Source organism: Panulirus ornatus, chromosome 12 (genome assembly GCF_036320965.1).
Source record: "Panulirus ornatus isolate Po-2019 chromosome 12, ASM3632096v1, whole genome shotgun sequence".
In the NCBI taxonomy this organism is placed as follows: Eukaryota; Metazoa; Arthropoda; class Malacostraca; order Decapoda; family Palinuridae; genus Panulirus; species Panulirus ornatus.
The window spans coordinates 46,888,023-46,906,585 of NC_092235.1; the positions used below are offsets into that span (position 1 = coordinate 46,888,023).

The 18,563-nt window shown below is 41.7% G+C and overlaps 1 protein-coding gene across 18 annotated transcripts in view; it reads left to right on the forward strand.

Annotated features, from left to right (window-relative positions):
* The window catches only part of tmod (tropomodulin), a 301,351-nt gene that overhangs the window by 193,621 nt on the left and 89,167 nt on the right, over positions 1-18,563 (forward strand). For all 18 annotated transcript variants that reach the window (XR_011713467.1, XR_011713468.1, XR_011713469.1 and 15 more), the window contains one exon: positions 15,702-15,856. Coding sequence is in view for 15 of the 18 variants with exons in the window: in XM_071667838.1 (XP_071523939.1) it covers positions 15,702-15,856 (155 nt within the window). In the remaining 3 variants the exon portion in view is untranslated. The remainder of the gene's footprint in view (positions 1-15,701; positions 15,857-18,563) is intronic.

The window sequence follows — 18,563 nt, forward strand, 5'->3', positions numbered from 1 at the left end:
CGGCATTCATCTTCCGCAAAGCTTTCACTACCTCTTCTCTGTTTACCAAATCATTTTCCCTAACCCTCTCACTTTGCACACCACCTCGACCAAAACACCCTATATCTGCCACTCTGTCATCAAACACATTCAACAAACCTTCAAAATACTCACTCCATCTCCTTCTCACATCACCACTACATGTTATCACCTCCCCATTTGCGCCCTTCACTGAAGTTCCCATTTGCTCCCTTGTCTTACGCACTTTATTTACCTCCTTCCAGAACATCTTTTTATTCTCCCTAAAATTTAATGATACTCTCTCACCCCAACTCTCATTTGCCCTTTTTTTCACCTCTTGCACCTTTCTCTTGACCTCCTGTCTCTTTCTTTTATACATCTCCCACTCAATTTCATTTTTTCCCTGCAAGAATCGTCCAAATGCCTCTCTCTTCTCTTTCACTAATACTCTTACTTCTTCATCCCACCACTCACTACCCTTTCTAATCAACCCACCTCCCACTCTTCTCATGCCACAAGCATCTTTTGCGCAATCCATCATATTTTTTTTTTTTTTTTTTTTTTCTTATACTTTGTCGCTGTCTCCCGCGTTTGCGAGGTAGCGCAAGGAAACAGACGAAAGAAATGGCCCAACCCCCCCCCATACACATGTACATACACACGTCCACACACGCAAATATACATACCTACACAGCTTTCCATGGTTTACCCCAGACGCTTCACATGCCTTGATTCAATCCACTGACAGCACGTCAACCCCTGTATACCACATCGCTCCAATTCACTCTATTCCTTGCCCTCCTTTCACCCTCCTGCATGTTCAGGCCCCGATCACACAAAATCTTTTTCACTCCATCTTTCCACCTCCAATTTGGTCTCCCTCTTCTCCTCGTTCCCTCCACCTCCGACACATATATCCTCTTGGTCAATCTTTCCTCACTCATTCTCTCCATGTGCCCAAACCATTTCAAAACACCCTCTTCTGCTCTCTCAACCACGCTCTTTTTATTTCCACACATCTCTCTTACCCTTACGTTACTTACTCGATCAAACCACCTCACACCACACATTGTCCTCAAACATCTCATTTCCAGCACATCCATCCTCCTGCGCACAACTCTATCCATAGCCCACGCCTCGCAACCATACAACATTGTTGGAACCACTATTCCTTCAAACATACCCATTTTTGCTTTCCGAGATAATGTTCTCGACTTCCACACATTTTTCAAGGCTCCCAAAATTTTCGCCCCCTCCCCCACCCTATGATCCACTTCCGCTTCCATGGTTCCATCCGCTGACAGATCCACTCCCAGATATCTAAAACACTTCACTTCCTCCAGTTTTTCTCCATTCAAACTCACCTCCCAATTGACTTGACCCTCAACCCTACTGTACCTAATAACCTTGCTCTTATTCACATTTACTCTTAACTTTCTTCTTCCACACACTTTACCAAACTCAGTCACCAGCTTCTGCAGTTTCTCACATGAATCAGCCACCAGCGCTGTATCATCAGCGAACAACAACTGACTCACTTCCCAAGCTCTCTCATCCCCAACAGACTTCATACTTGCCCCTCTTTCCAAAACTCTTGCATTTACCTCCCTAACAACCCCATCCATAAACAAATTAAACAACCATGGAGACATCACACACCCCTGCCGCAAACCTACATTCACTGAGAACCAATCACTTTCCTCTCTTCCTACACGTACACATGCCTTACATCCTCGATAAAAACTTTTCACTGCTTCTAACAACTTGCCTCCCACACCATATATTCTTAATACCTTCCACAGAGCATCTCTATCAACTCTATCATATGCCTTCTCCAGATCCATAAATGCTACATACAAATCCATTTGCTTTTCTAAGTATTTCTCACATACATTCTTCAAAGCAAACACCTGATCCACACATCCTCTACCACTTCCGAAACCGCACTGCTCTTCCCCAATCTGATGCTCTGTACATGCCTTCACCCTCTCAATCAATACCCTCCCATATAATTTACCAGGAATACTCAACAAACTTATACCTCTGTAATTTGAGCACTCACTCTTATCCCCTTTGCCTTTGTACAATGGCACTATGCACGCATTCCGCCAATCCTCAGGCACCTCACCATGAGTCATACATACATTAAATAACCTTACCAACCAGTCAACAATACAGTCACCCCCTTTTTTAATAAATTCCACTGCAATACCATCCAAACCTGCTGCCTTGCCGGCTTTCATCTTCCGCAAAGCTTTCACATGTAGGGCATGTGTACGTGTAGGAAGAGAGGAAAGTGATTGGTTCTCAGTGAATGTAGGTTTGCGGCAGGGGTGTGTGATGTCTCCATGGTTGTTTAATTTGTTTATGGATGGGGTTGTTAGGGAGGTGAATGCAAGAGTTTTGGAAAGAGGGGCAAGTATGAAGTCTGTTGGGGATGAGAGAGCTTGGGAAGTGAGTCAGTTGTTGTTCGCTGATGATACAGCGCTGGTGGCTGATTCATGTGAGAAACTGCAGAAGCTGGTGACTGAGTTTGGTAAAGTGTGTGAAAGAAGAAAGTTAAGAGTAAATGTGAATAAGAGCAAGGTTATTAGGTACAGTAGGGTTGAGGGTCAAGTCAATTGGGAGGTGAGTTTGAATGGAGAAAAACTGGAGGAAGTGAAGTGTTTTAGATATCTGGGAGTGGATCTGGCAGCGGATGGAACCATGGAAGCGGAAGTGGATCATAGGGTGGGGGAGGGGGCGAAAATTCTGGGAGCCTTGAAGAATGTGTGGAAGTCGAGAACATTATCTCGGAAAGCAAAAATGGGTATGTTTGAAGGAATAGTGGTTCCAACAATGTTGTATGGTTGCGAGACGTGGGCTATGGATAGAGTTGTGCGCAGGAGGATGGATGTGCTGGAAATGAGATGTTTGAGGACAATATGTGGTGTGAGGTGGTTTGATTGAGTAAGTAACGTAAGGGTAAGAGAGATGTGTGGAAATAAAAAGAGCGTGGTTGAGAGAGGAGAAGAGGGTGTTTTGAAATGGTTCGGGCACATGGAGAGAATGAGTGAGGAAAGATTGACCAAGAGAATATATGTGTCGGAGGTGGAGGGAACGAGGAGAAGAGGGAAACCAAATTGGAGGTGGAAAGAGGGAGTGAAAAAGATTTTGTGTGATCGGGGCCTGAACATGCAGGAGGGTGAAAGGAGGGCAAGGAATAGAGTGAATTGGAGCGATGTGGTATACCGGGGTTGACGTGCTGTCAGTGGATTGAATCAAGGCATGTGAAGCGTCTGGGGTAAACCATGGAAAGCTGTGTAGGTATGTATATTTGCGTGTGTGGACGTATGTATATACATGTGTATGGGGGTGGGTTGGGCCATTTCTTTCGTGTGTTTCCTTGCGCTACCTCGCAAATGAGGGAGACAGCGACAAAGCAAAAAATATATATATATATATATATATATATATATATATATATATATATATTTTATACTTTGTCGCTGTCTCCCGCGTTTGCGAGGTAGCGCAAGGAATATATATATATATATATATATATATATATATATATATATATATATATATATATATATATATATATATATATATATTATTTACTATTATACTTTGTCGCTGTCTCCCGCGTTTGCGAGGTAGCGCAAGGAAACAGACGAAAGAAATGGCCCAACCCCCCCCATACACATGTATATACATACGTCCACACACGCAAATATACATACCTACACAGCTTTCCATGGTTTACCCCAGACGCTTCACATGCCCTGCTTCAATCCACTGACAGCACGTCAACCCCGGTATACCACATCGCTCCAATTCACTCTATTCCTTGCCCTCCTTTCACCCTCCTGCATGTTCAGGCCCCGATCACACAAAATCTTTTTCACTCCATCTTTCCTCCTCCAATTTGGTCTCCCTCTTCTCCTTGTTCCCTCCACCTCCGACACATATATCCTCTTGGTCAATCTTTCCTCACTCATCCTCTCCATGTGCCCAAACCACTTCAAAACACCCTCTTCTGCTCTCTCAACCACGCTCTTTTTATTTCCACACATCTCTCTTACCCGTACGTTACTCACTCGATCAAACCACCTCACACCACACATTGTCCTCAAACATCTCATTTCCAGCACATCCATCCTCCTGCGCACAACTCTATCCATAGCCCACGCCTCGCAACCATACAACATTGTTGGAACCACTATTCCTTCAAACATACCCATTTTTGCTTTCCGAGATAATGTTCTCGACTTCCACACATTCTTCAAGGCCCACAGAATTTTCGCCCCCTCCCCCACCCTATGATCCACTTCCGCTTCCATGGTTCCATCCGCTGCCAGATCCACTCCCAGATATCTAAAACACTTCACTTCCTCCAGTTTTTCTCCATTCAAACTCACCTCCCAATTGACTTGACCCTCAACCCTACTGTACCTAATAACCTTGCTCTTATTCACATTTACTCTTAACTTTCTTCTTCCACACACTTTACCGAACTCAGTCACCAGCTTCTGCAGTTTCTCACATGAATCAGCCACCAGCGCTGTATCATCAGCGAACAGCAACTGACTCACTTCCCAAGCTCTCTCATCCCCAACAGACTTCATACTTGCCCCTCTTTCCAAAACTCTTGCATTTACCTGCCTAACAACCCCATCCATAAACAAATTAAACAACCATGGAGACATCACACACCCCTGCCGCAAACCTACATTCACTGAGAACCAATCACTTTCCTCTCTTCCTACACATACACATGCCTTACATCCTCGATAAAAACTTTTCTCTGCTTCTAACAACTTTCCTCCCACACCATATATTCTTAATACCTTCCACAGAGCATCTCTATCAACTCTATCATATGCCTTCTCCAGATCCATAAATGCTACATACAAATCCATTTGCTTTTCTAAGTATTTCTCACATACATTCTTCAAAGCAAACACCTGATCCACACATCCTCTACCACTTCTGAAACCACACTGCTCTTCCCCAATCTGATGCTCTGTACATGCCTTCACCCTCTCAATCAATACCCTCCCATATAATTTACCAGGAATACTCAACAAACTTATACCTCTGTAATTTGAGCACTCACTCTTATCCCCTTTGCCTTTGTACAATGGCACTATGCACGCATTCCGCCAATCCTCAGGCACCTCACCATGAGTCATACATACATTAAATAACCTTACCAACCAGTCAACAATACAGTCACCCCCTTTTTTAATAAATTCCACTGCAATACCATCCAAACCTGCTGCCTTGCCGGCTTTCATCTTCCGCAAAGCTTTCACATGTAAGGCATGTGTACGTGTAGGAAGAGAGGAAAGTGATTGGTTCTCAGTGAATTTAGGTTTGCGGCAGGGGTGTGTGATGTCTCCATGGTTGTTTAATTTGTTTATGGATGGGGTTGTTAGGGAGGTGAATGCAAGAGTTTTGGAAAGAGGGGCAAGTATGAAGTCTGTTGGGGATGAGAGAGCTTGGGAAGTGAGTCAGTTGTTGTTCGCTGATGATACAGCGCTGGTGGCTGATTCATGTGAGAAACTGCAGAAGCTGGTGACTGAGTTTGGTAAAGTGTGTGAAAGAAGAAAGTTAAGAGTAAATGTGAATAAGAGCAAGGTTATTAGGTACAGTAGGGTTGAGGGTCAAGTCAATTGGGAGGTGAGTTTGAATGGAGAAAAACTGGAGGAAGTGAAGTGTTTTAGATATCTGGGAGTGGATCTGGCAGCGGATGGAACCATGGAAGCGGAAGTGGATCATAGGGTGGGGGAGGGGGCGAAAATTCTGGGAGCCTTGAAGAATGTGTGGAAGTCGAGAACATTATCTCGGAAAGCAAAAATGGGTATGTTTGAAGGAATAGTGGTTCCAACAATGTTGTATGGTTGCGAGACGTGGGCTATGGATAGAGTTGTGCGCAGGAGGATGGATGTGCTGGAAATGAGATGTTTGAGGACAATATGTGGTGTGAGGTGGTTTGATCGAGTAAGTAACGTAAGGGTAAGAGAGATGTGTGGAAATAAAAAGAGCGTGGTTGAGAGAGGAGAAGAGGGTGTTTTGAAATGGTTTGGGCACATGGAGAGAATGAGTGAGGAAAGATTGACCAAGAGAATATATATATATATATATATATATATTATTTACTATTATACTTTGTCGCTGTCTCCCGCGTTTGCGAGGTAGCGCAAGGAAACAGACGAAAGAAATGGCCGAACCCCCCCCATACACATGTATATACATACGTCCACACACGCAAATATACATACCTACACAGCTTTCCATGGTTTACCCCAGACGCTTCACATGCCCTGCTTCAATCCACTGACAGCACGTCAACCCCGGTATACCACATCGCTCCAATTCACTCTATTCCTTGCCCTCCTTTCACCCTCCTGCATGTTCAGGCCCCGATCACACAAAATCTTTTTCACTCCATCTTTCCACCTCCAATTTGGTCTCCCTCTTCTCCTTGTTCCCTCCACCTCCGACACATATATCCTCTTGGTCAGTCTTTCCTCACTCATCCTCTCCATGTGCCCAAACCACTTCAAAACACCCTCTTCTGCTCTCTCAACCACGCTCTTTTTATTTCCACACATCTCTCTTACCCTTACGTTACTCACTCGATCAAACCACCTCACACCACACATTGTCCTCAAACATCTCATTTCCAGCACATCCATCCTCCTGCGCACAACTCTATCCATAGCCCACGCCTCGCAACCATACAACATTGTTGGAACCACTATTCCTTCAAACATACCCATTTTTGCTTTCCGAGATAATGTTCTCGACTTCCACACATTCTTCAAGGCCCCCAGGATTTTCGCCCCCTCCCCCACCCTATGATCCACTTCCGCTTCCATGGTTCCATCCGCTGCCAGATCCACTCCCAGATATCTAAAACACTTCACTTCCTCCAGTTTTTCTCCATTCAAACTCACCTCCCAATTGACTTGACCCTCAACCCTACTGTACCTAATAACCTTGCTCTTATTCACATTTACTCTTAACTTTCTTCTTCCACACACTTTTCCAAACTCAGTCACCAGCTTCTGCAGTTTCTCACATGAATCAGCCACCAGCGCTGTATCATCAGCGAACAACAACTGACTCACTTCCCAAGCTCTCTCATCCCCAACAGACTTCATACTTGCCCCTCTTTCCAAAACTCTTGCATTTACCTCCCTAACAACCCCATCCATAAACAAATTAAACAACCATGGAGACATCACACACCCCTGCCGCAAACCTACATTCACTGAGAACCAATCACTTTCCTCTCTTCCTACACGTACACATGCCTTACATCCTCGATAAAAACTTTTCACTGCTTCTAACAACTTTCCTCCCACACCATATATTCTTAATACCTTCCACAGAGCATCTCTATCAACTCTATCATATGCCTTCTCCAGATCCATAAATGCTACATACAAATCCATTTGCTTTTCTAAGTATTTCTCACATACATTCTTCAAAGCAAACACCTGATCCACACATCCTCTACCACTTCTGAAACCACACTGCTCTTCCCCAATCTGATGCTCTGTACATGCCTTCACCCTCTCAATCAATACCCTCCCATATAATTTACCAGGAATACTCAACAAACTTATACCTCTGTAATTTGAGCACTCACTCTTATCCCCTTTGCCTTTGTACAATGGCACTATGCACGCATTCCGCCAATCCTCAGGCACCTCACCATGAGTCATGCATACATTAAATAACCTTACCAACCAGTCAACAATACAGTCACCCCCTTTTTTAATAAATTCCACTGCAATACCATCCAAACCTGCTGCCTTGCCGGCCTTCATCTTCCGCAAAGCTTTCACTACCTCTTCTCTGTTTACCAAATCATTTTCCCTAACCCTCTCACTTTGCACACCACCTCGACCAAAACACCCTATATCTGCCACTCTATCATCAAACACATTCAACAAACCTTCAAAATACTCACTCCATCTCCTTCTCACATCACCACTACTTGTTATCACCTCCCCACTTGCGCCCTTCACCGAAGTTCCCATTTGCTCCCTTGTCTTACGCACTTTATTTACCTCCTTCCAGAACATCTTTTTATTCTCCCTAAAATTTAATGATACTCTCTCACCCCAACTCTCATTTGCCCTTTTTTTCACCTCTTGCACCTTTCTCTTGACCTCCTGTCTCTTTCTTTTATACATCTCCCACTCAATTGCATTTTTTCCCTGCAAAAATCATCCAAATGCCTCTCTCTTCTCTTTCACTAATACTCTTACTTCTTCATCCCACCACTCACTACCCTTTCTAATCAACCCACCTCCCACTCTTCTCATGCCACAAGCATCTTTTGCGCAATCCATCACTGATTCCCTAAATACATCCCATTCCTCCCCCACTCCCCTTACTTCCATTGTTCTCACCTTTTTCCATTCTGTACTCAGTCTCTCCTGGTACTTCCTCACACAGGTCTCCTTCTCAAGCTCACTTACTCTCACCACCCTCTTCACCCCAACATTCACTCTTCTTTTCTGAAAACCCATGCAAATCTTCACCTTGGCCTCCACAAGATAATGATCAGACATCCCTCCAGTTGCACCTCTCAGCACATTAACATCCAAAAGTCTCTCTATATATTTCTTTTTTCTTTCAAACTATTCGCCATTTCCCGCATTAGCGAGGTAGCGTTAAGAACAGAGGAGTGGGCCTTTGAGGGAATACCTTCACCTGGCCCAATTCTCTGTTCCTTCTTTTGGAAAATTAAAAAAAAAAAAAACGAGAGGAGGATTTCTAGCCCCCCCGCTCCCTCCCCTTTTAGTCGCCTTCTACAACATGCAGGGAATACGTGGGAAGTATTCTTTCTCCCCTATCCCCAGTATTCCTGGTAAATTATATGGGAGGGTATTGATTGAGAGGGTGAAGGCATGTACAGAGCATCAGATTGGGGAAGAGCAGTGCGGTTTCAGAAGTGGTAGAGGATGTGTGGATCAGGTGTTTGCTTTGAAGAATGTATGTGAGAAATACTTAGAAAAGCAAATGGATTTGTATGTAGCATTTATGGATCTGGAGAAGGCATATGATAGAGTTGATAGAGATGCTCTGTGGAAGGTATTAAGAATATATGGTGTGGGAGGCAAGTTGTTAGAAGCAGTGAAAAGTTTTTATCGAGGATGTAAGGCATGTGTACGTGTAGGAAGAGAGGAAAGTGATTGGTTCTCAGTGAATGTAGGTTTGCGGCAGGGGTGTGTGATGTCTCCATGGTTGTTTAATTTGTTTATGGATGGGGTTGTAAGGGAGGTAAATGCAAGAGTCCTGGAAAGAGGGGCAAGTATGAAGTCTGTTGGGGATGAGAGAGCTTGGGAAGTGAGTCAATTGTTGTTCGCTGATGATACAGCGCTAGTGGCTGATTCATGTGAGAAACTGCAGAAGCTGGTGACTGAGTTTGGTAAAGTGTGTGGAAGAAGAAAGTTGAGAGTAAATGTGAATAAGAGCAAGGTTATTAGGTACAGTAGGGGTGAGGGTCAAGTCAATTGGGAGGTGAGTTTGAATGGAGAAAAACTGGAGGAAGTGAAGTGTTTTAGATATCTGGGAGTGGATCTGTCAGCGGATGGAACCATGGAAGCGGAAGTGGATCATAGGGTGGGGGAGGGGGCGAAAATTTTGGGAGCCTTGAAAAATGTGTGGAAGTCGAGAACATTATCTCGGAAAGCAAAAATGGGTATGTTTGAGGGAATAGTGGTTCCAACAATGCTGTATGGTTGCGAGGCGTGGGCTATGGATAGAGATGTGCGCAGGAGGATGGATGTGCTGGAAATGAGATGTTTGAGGACAATGTGTGGTGTGAGGTGGTTTGATCGAGTAAGTAACGTAAGGGTAAGAGAGATGTGTGGAAATAAAAAGAGCGTGGTTGAGAGAGCAGAAGAGGGTGTTTTGAAATGGTTTGGGCACATGGAGAGAATGAGTGAGGAGAGATTGACCAAGAGGATATATGTGTCGGAGGTGGAGGGAACGAGGAGAAGAGGGAGACCAAATTGGAGGTGGAAAGATGGAGTGAAAAAGATTTTGTGTGATCGGGGCCTGAACATGCAGGAGGGTGAAAGGAGGGCAAGTAATAGAGTGAATTGGAGTCATGTGGTATACAGGGGTTGACGTGCTGTCAGTGGATTGAAGCAAGGCATGTGAAGCGTCTGGGGTAAACCATGGAAAGCTGTGTAGGTATGTATATTTGCGTGTGTGGACGTGTGTATGTACATGTGTATGGGGGGGGGGGGGGGGGGGGGGGTTGGGCCATTTCTTTCGTCTGTTTCCTTGCGCTACCTCGCAAACGCGGGAGACAGCGACAAAGTATAAAAAAAAAAAAAAAAAAATATATATATATATATATATGCACACCCTCTATAAAATTCTTTGGCACCCTCAGCTACAGTACACCCTGCAATGATTACTGATGTGGTTGGTATCCATGTCTCTTGCTCTTTGTATGTGTGTGTGTGAGTGTGTGTGTGAAAGTAATATAATGTTTAATGCAGCCATGTGTCATATTTAACGGTTAATAAATGAAAATACATAGTGTTGGTACGAAAGCCTCTAAACGGCATAGCACTGCTCTCTTTAATACATTAATCAAACCCAAATCTGTATTAATGTGTGCCTGGCAACCAACAAGTCTGGGTGCCATTTAGGGATTTCTTATGTTATGAGATGCAACGACATAAATTCACATTGTACAAATTGTATATAATGGAAAGTATGTAAACGTTCTGTAATTTAAGACCATATGCACAAAGAACACAGAATATTTGTGTATCATAATAGTGATTTAGAATTAAGCACAGCTATGACATGATTATGAAGCAGGAAACAAGTCACGAAACTAGGTATGATGTTTCTATAGTATGCTAAACATATTAAGATTTGTAGGTCCTCGAGGATGTAATTGGTAGGGGAATTCATGTGAGACAAACAATATTAGTGTTAGCACAGAAATTTACCACAGGAAGTTCGTTATCTGAATACAGTGTATCGAATATGTTGGAAACGGAACTGGTTCAACCTTTAGTGAGTTAAGCTTCGGAGCATTTATTGCAGCATTTATTTTGAATCATAGCTATGTTGGACGAGATGAAAATCATACCAAACAAGTTAAACTGTGTCCTAGCAGCAGGGGATTCCTACGCTAACTAATGATAGAATTAAAAGTGATATAACTTCTGGTGAAATGTGTTTATCTTTCCCAACCAGTATATCTAATACTCAGTGACTGTATGTCTGTCAGTAGGAAGAATACATACTACTGTGGTGTTACTGTGAAAGCTATTGAGGTGGTTAATTTGTATCGAGAAGCATGATTTGGTTCATTAAGCACAATCTGCAGACAAAGTCACTTTAAAGTTTTAATGGTACCAATCACAAGCTGCAGAGTAAATGGTAGATCAGTAGGACAGGAATACCAACCATGCATCATACCTCAGGAGTTTTTTCCAAAATTTTTGTACAGTGTGTCGTATTGTATCACGCCCTAAGGGTGCCAAATAATTTGTTACTGGGTGTTCATGCATGTGTGAGTGGATGTGACTTTCTTCGTCTGTTTGTTGGTGCTACTTAGCTAACATGGAGAACGGTGATCAAGTATAATAGAGTGAAAAAGATTTCGAGCGATCGGGGCCCAAACCTGCAGAAATATGTAACTGTATACATAGAAATGTATGAAGTTGGGAACCATTTCATATGCAAGACTAGGAAAATAGATTTAAAACCCCACTTTAAGGAAGTGAAGCAAGGTATAAGGAGAAGGGTCTGTAGTAGGATAGTTTAACAATGTACAAAAGTTAAGTACAGTGAAACTTTTGTCGTCTGAAATGCTTGAGGAGTCAGCTGCTTTGGGTATCAAAAAATTCCAATCGCTTTTTTTTTTTTTTTTTTTTTAATATACTAGATAATTCAGAAATTGCCCATCCCTTGCTTTATGTGGAGGTTATGTTCTGCAGAAACCTTGTTCAGAAAAAAATCACATATAGCGAACCAATAAACAGAGAGAAAAATGGGATCTGTGTAAGAGCTTTGTGGTCAGCACTGATAGATTCTCCTGTTACCTTCATGTTATGTAGCTTCTGATGTTGAATCAACTTACCTGGCCATCCTTTACTTGCTTGAAATTGCTTTGGCTCAGCTACATTGTCCTCATTACATAAATGCTCATAAATCCTCAGAGCTGTAAACCTAAGCTTATTTTTACTAAGGCATCTTTTCTTCTTCACCTCATGCTCTGTGTATAACGAAAGTATTTACTCCATCTTATTCGTTGGATTTCTAACCCTGTGGTTACCTCAGCAAACACTGGAGTATTGTGAACCACAGCATTCTTTTTTATGTTGTATATTGTACATTCATCCAGGTTGTAAGTATGCCCAGGTGCTGACACTCTCTCACCAGCATCAACGCATCATAAGATTTCTAGCTTTGTTTCTAAAGTCAGAGAGGGTCTCCTCTATTTAACTGCTGGAGCTGGGGTAAGAGAAAATGTTAATGGATATTTGGATGCCATATATACAAACAAATACAGGGTGTGTAGGAAAATCAAATTGCCAATATATCTGAATTGCAAAGGTAGCACTGATCTGCACACAACAGTGGTAACTGAGAGACTGACCTGCTGGTGGGAACTTAGTGTGATCCACTCATAACCCACGCTTACTCTGTCCGCCAATCCTCCCTGAAGTTTTGACACACTTTCTACTGCATATACATTTTAGAATATTTTTTAACTACTTGTATGAATTTTACATAGAGGGAATACTAATGTATGTAAGCAGATAAGCATGAGAAAATGCTCTGATCTTTTGCTAGTAATGTCATAAATAATCTTCAAACTGACAGGTGAAGTCCTTCATAAGTACTGTTTTACTGTTTTGGACTCTCCTTTAGTTAGCCTTCTGCACAACTCCATCTTCTTTTTGAGGCTTAAAATGCTCCTTTTGAACTTCATGTAAGATAAAGACTGATTCAAGGAGCTGTTTGGCAATTTCTGACAATGCTTTAAAGGGGCCATTGTTCACATTGATAATCAAGGGTGCACAGAATGCACAGATGTGCAAGACCAGCACACAACACCACACCAGAAAGCACATGGGTGATGGTAAACAACCACCAGTGCTACAAAGGACTGAATGGTGAGTATATTAATTGCAGGGGCATAGTATGCATGCAATTTGATTTTTTTCTTACAACTGAAAGTGAAAATCCTACCTTGGTTTGACATTTCATTTTCCCAAATTACGGTTAACAGAGGTTTTACTGTACTTATAAAAAACAAAAATACAGATTTTTGCAGTATCAAGAGGTGAGCATAACATATTGGAAAAATGACAGAACTGCTTTATATCTGAGAATGCCCTAAACAGTCAAGGAGGACTTGCTTCCTTAATTTGTAAATGAGCCAATCATTTCAGCTGTACAAGCATAATCCATAACAATTAAAATGGCCAAAAGTGCTTTACATGTAATTGGTATGATTTGAGTATGTGCTGCAGACACCTATCTCCCTCTTTGATTGAGAGATTTTAAAGGCAAATCTTAAGCCATTAAGGAAAATTTTAGAAAGTGCTATCTTCACTTTATGAAAAGAGGAAAAGTCTCAGGACTTCAGTCATACTCACCCCAGACTCAGACAGAAACAGAGAAATGGGAAGCGCTGTAATGGAGAGTGATGGAGTAGGCTTCATAAGCTGTAACACGACTTAAAAGCAAAAGTCAAGAAGTAACATTGATATTAACCCAGGCTTAGAAAGGGAGGGAGAATCCACTCTGAATATTGAAATTGAAAATGGAGGCTTGGAATCCTCAAGCACAGTCATTGGTACAGAAAGAGATGTTGATTCAGGAGAAAAAGTAGACCAGGTAATTTCATTTCAAGCACAGAGTTGAGACTTTGACTCAGTTATAGAAGGAAAAGGAGAGAGAGAAAGTGGTCAGGTAACTCTCAGGCCTGTCCATGCATACAGAATGTGAAATATGATGCGATGGAAAAATAAGAAATTTAAAGAGTAAACAAAGTATGTAGATAAAGTGCAAAAGGAATTTGCATTTAGGGCAGGATTGGCATACTGGGGAATAAATAAATTTAAAGACCCCAGAAAATGCCTAGACTGGTTTAAAAAGGTAAAGGCTGTTTTAGGGAGGTATGCAGATTTTACCACCCAGAATTGTGCAGACCATAGTTATGGTTTAGGTGCTGCCTGAACATGTACTGCAAGAACCACCACATATCAAGGATAATGAGACACATTACTCATGCTGATCACTATGTGCCCCCTTTTAAGACCCAGACACGAATGGGGAACGGTCATAATAGAGGAAATGAAACTAGTATCCTTCTACAAAATGGTAATGAAAGTCAAAGCATCCTGCCAAACTCAATAGAACAAAGCATTTTAACCAATAACAACACAGAAAGAAGTCATATAACATCCTTTATGTGTACTATCATACAGGGACTTATAACTGGCTTGCTGAGTGTGTGAAATGCAGTATTTGCAGCCTTTGCCTTTAGAGACCATATTGATAATGATATCTGGATCCCAGATTACAACCTGTACAGATGTGAAAGGACTAGAACATTTGGAGGAATTGGACTGCATCAAGCATATTCTCTCAGAACAACTAAACTCTTGAACTCCTTAGGTGATATAGTAGAAGCATTCCTTTTCAAGAATGACATCCAAAACTTTAACTTGTAGATCACCAGATGTAAACCCACATGAATTTACTGAATGGATAAGAAACAAAGAAACATATCTTGACCTTGTCAGAAACTTGGTCCCAGATATGCTCATCTTAGGGATTTCTCTCTACCACACGTAGAATGGAGACAAGCAAGCAGCAGAATTGTAGCTAAAACTAATGATACTGGAAGCAGCTCAGGTGAACATTTTAAAAAAGAGAGCAATGAAGACTGTTATATCTTTTCATTAGGAACAGAATTATCATAACAAAATTGCTAACATATGCTGCGACTCATGGAGTAGACAACAGAGATTAAGGGACGAAGGAAACAGAAAAGTATGGTAAATGTTGTGATTTTTATTGAATGTTAAGTTCAGCCTACAATAAAGGAGGGGACTATTTACATAAGTTAAATATACTTGGATAGCAATATATACATATACCTAAGATGCAATAGAAGGCTGGACACTTGAGTTCATGGGAAAGTATGTACATAGGGATTGGGGAAAACAGACTCACCATCACCTTGCATTAGAGTCAGAATCTTTCCTGGCTGATATTTTACTCTTAACAGGGGATGCCACCACATGACAGTGGTTCAGAATTAAGGTGTGGTTTACGACAAGGAATGATACTAGACCATGTGAGGTGGTGGAAGCCTAAGACCATGAACTGACTAAAATTGATAAATTCCATTATATACAAACAAATTAGCACATTCAGGCATGATGGTTTATATAATGCATAATTTGTACAAAGGCATGAGATAATGGTCATTATATAATTTCAAAACCACTATATACTCTGCAACTTTTCTTGGTATTGATGCTGAGTTGGCTGATTTGTCACTTAAATCATTTATGCTCCTTATTTTGGCAAACCAAATTGATGGCCTAGTTAAGCATCAATGAAACCATTTTTTTTTAATGATAATTTCAGTGAAACCATTGAAAATTAATTAATTATTGATTCAGTGAATCCTTTTCCAGAATATTTCTGATGAACAATTGAAGCGCCTCTTTGATGCCCTGGAGTTGAACACAAAATTGGAAAGTCTCAGCATGTCAAATGTTGGGTTGTCAGACCGACACTTAGATGCTCTTACGAACTCCCTTACTGCAAACAGTACTCTCAGGACACTAAAGTAAGAAAGTGTAATTTTGAATTCCTTTAATATTGTGTGTATGAAATGATTATCCATTAACTTTATATGAAAAGATTTGTATAAGGTGAAATCCTGCAAATTGATGTATGTATGTTATTTCTGAAGGGAAAGATTTTACTTTCAAGGATTATTTATCTGTAATTAGTAATCATTGGTCAACAAAGATTTTGTCCCATGGGAAAAATATATCCGTTTCTTATGTGTTTTTGCATGCTGAATGCAAATATTTCAGAATTTTTCTGTCATCCATTGGTTTTTGTTCTAGCATACTCGCATATCATTATGTACCGTATATATGTACCAGTGCTCTATGGAGCATTTGAAACAAAACATTTAACAAACACAGCTATTTTCATTGTTTGTGAAGTGAAATAGCTTCTTTTTGAAAGCACAAGCCTAGCTAAATCTAAATGAGTCACCAGGGGGCCTGCAAAAACACAACTGGAAATGTTGGAACATTCAGATAGTTCCCACTAGTGAGTAGCAGTTCTCTGTCAGTTGCAGGCTAGAACTTAAAGTGTAAACAGTGTCTTTTCCACTCTCTTGACAGACTGCTTTTGTGTATTTAAGTGTTGTGCTGATACTCCATCCACCATTATAATGTCAAAACACTGTTCATATAGTCCAAATTCTTTCTGCTATATCTGCTGTGAATTGGCATTCATATCACAAAAATGTTGTTTCACACCCCTCATTAAAGAATGCTATGAGCTTAACTTTGGTTGTAAAATAGGTGACCAGGATAAAAGTTGGGTCCCCACATTTGTTGTGTCTCTTACAGGATGGGGAAAAGGTTCATGCTTCGGATTGCTACTTCTGCTTGATAAATATAAATGGTTATTATTATTATTATTTTGCTTTGTCGCTGTCTCCCGCGTTAGCGAGGTAGCGCAAGGAAACAGACGAAAGAATGGCCCAACCTGCCCACATACACATGTATATACATACACGTCCACACACGCAAATATACATACCTATACATCTCAATGTACACATATATATACACACACAGACATATACATATATACACATGTACATAATTCATACTGTCTGCCTTTATTTGTTCCCATCGCCACCTCGCCACACATGGAATAACAACCCCCTCCCCCCTCATGTGTGGGAGGTAGCGCTAGGAAAAGACAACAAAGGCCCCATTCGTTCACACTCAGTCTCTAGCTGTCATGTAATAATGCACCAAAACCACATCTCCCTTTCCACATCCAGGCCCCACACAACTTTCCATGGTTTACCCCAGACGCTTCACATGCCCTGGTTCAATCCATTGACAGCACGTCAACCCCGGTATACCACATCGTTCCAATTCACTCTATTCCTTGCACGCCTTTCACCCTCCTGCATGTTTAGGCCCCGATCACTCAAAATCTTTTTCACCCCATCTTTCCACCTCCAATTTGGTCTCCCACTTCTCCTCGTTCCCTCCACCTCTGACACATATATCCTCTTGGTCAGTCTTTCCTCACTCATTCTCTCCATGTGACCAAACCATTTCAAAACACCCTCTTCTGCTCTCTCAACCACACTCTTTTTATTTCCACACATCTCTCTTACCCTTACATTACTTACTTGATCAAACCACCTCACACCACATATTGTCCTCAAACATCTCATTTCCAGCACATCCACCCTCCTGCGCACAACTCTATCCATAGCCCACGCCTCGCAACCATACAACATTGTTGGAACCACTATTCCTTCAAACATACCCATTTTTGCTTTCCGAGATAATGTTCTCGACTTCCAAACATTCTTCAAGGCTCCCAGAATTTTCGCCCCCTCCCCCACCCTATGATTCACTTACGTTTCCATGGTTCCATCTGCTGCCAGATCCACTCCCAGATATCTAAAACACTTTACTTCCTCCAGTTTTTCTCCATTCAAACTTACCTCCCAATTGACTTGACCCTCAGCCCTACTGTACCCAATAACCTTGCTCTTATTCACATTTACTCTTAACTTTCTTCTTTCACACACTTTACCAAACTCAGTCACCAGCTTCTGCAGTTTCTCACATGAATCAGCCACCAGCGCTGTATCATCAGCGAACAACAACTGACTCACTTCCCAAGCTCTCTCATCCACAACAGACTGCATACTTGCCCCTCTTTCCAAAACTCTTGCATTCACCTCCCTAACAACCCCATCCATAAACAAATTAAACAACCATGGAGACATCACACACCCCTGCCGCAAACCTACATTTACTGAGAACCAATCACTTTCCTCTCTTTCTACACGTACACATGCCTTACATCCTCGATAAAAACTTTTCACTGCTTCTAACAACTTGCCTCCTACACCATATATTCTTAAAACCTTCCACAGAGCATCTCTATCAACTCTATCATATGCCTTCTCCAGATCCATAAATGCTACATACAAATCCATTTGTTTTTCTAAGTATTTCTCACATACATTCTTCAAAGCAAACACCTGATCCACACATCCTCTACCACTTCTGAAACCACACTGCTCTTCCCCAATCTGATACTCTGTACATGCCTTCACCCTCTCAATCAATACCCTCCCATATAATTTACCAGGAATACTCAACAAACTTATACCTCTGTAATTTGAGCACTCACTCTTATCCCCTTTGCCTTTGTACAGTGGCACTATGCAAGCATTCCGCCAATCCTCAGGCACCTCACCATGAATTATACATACA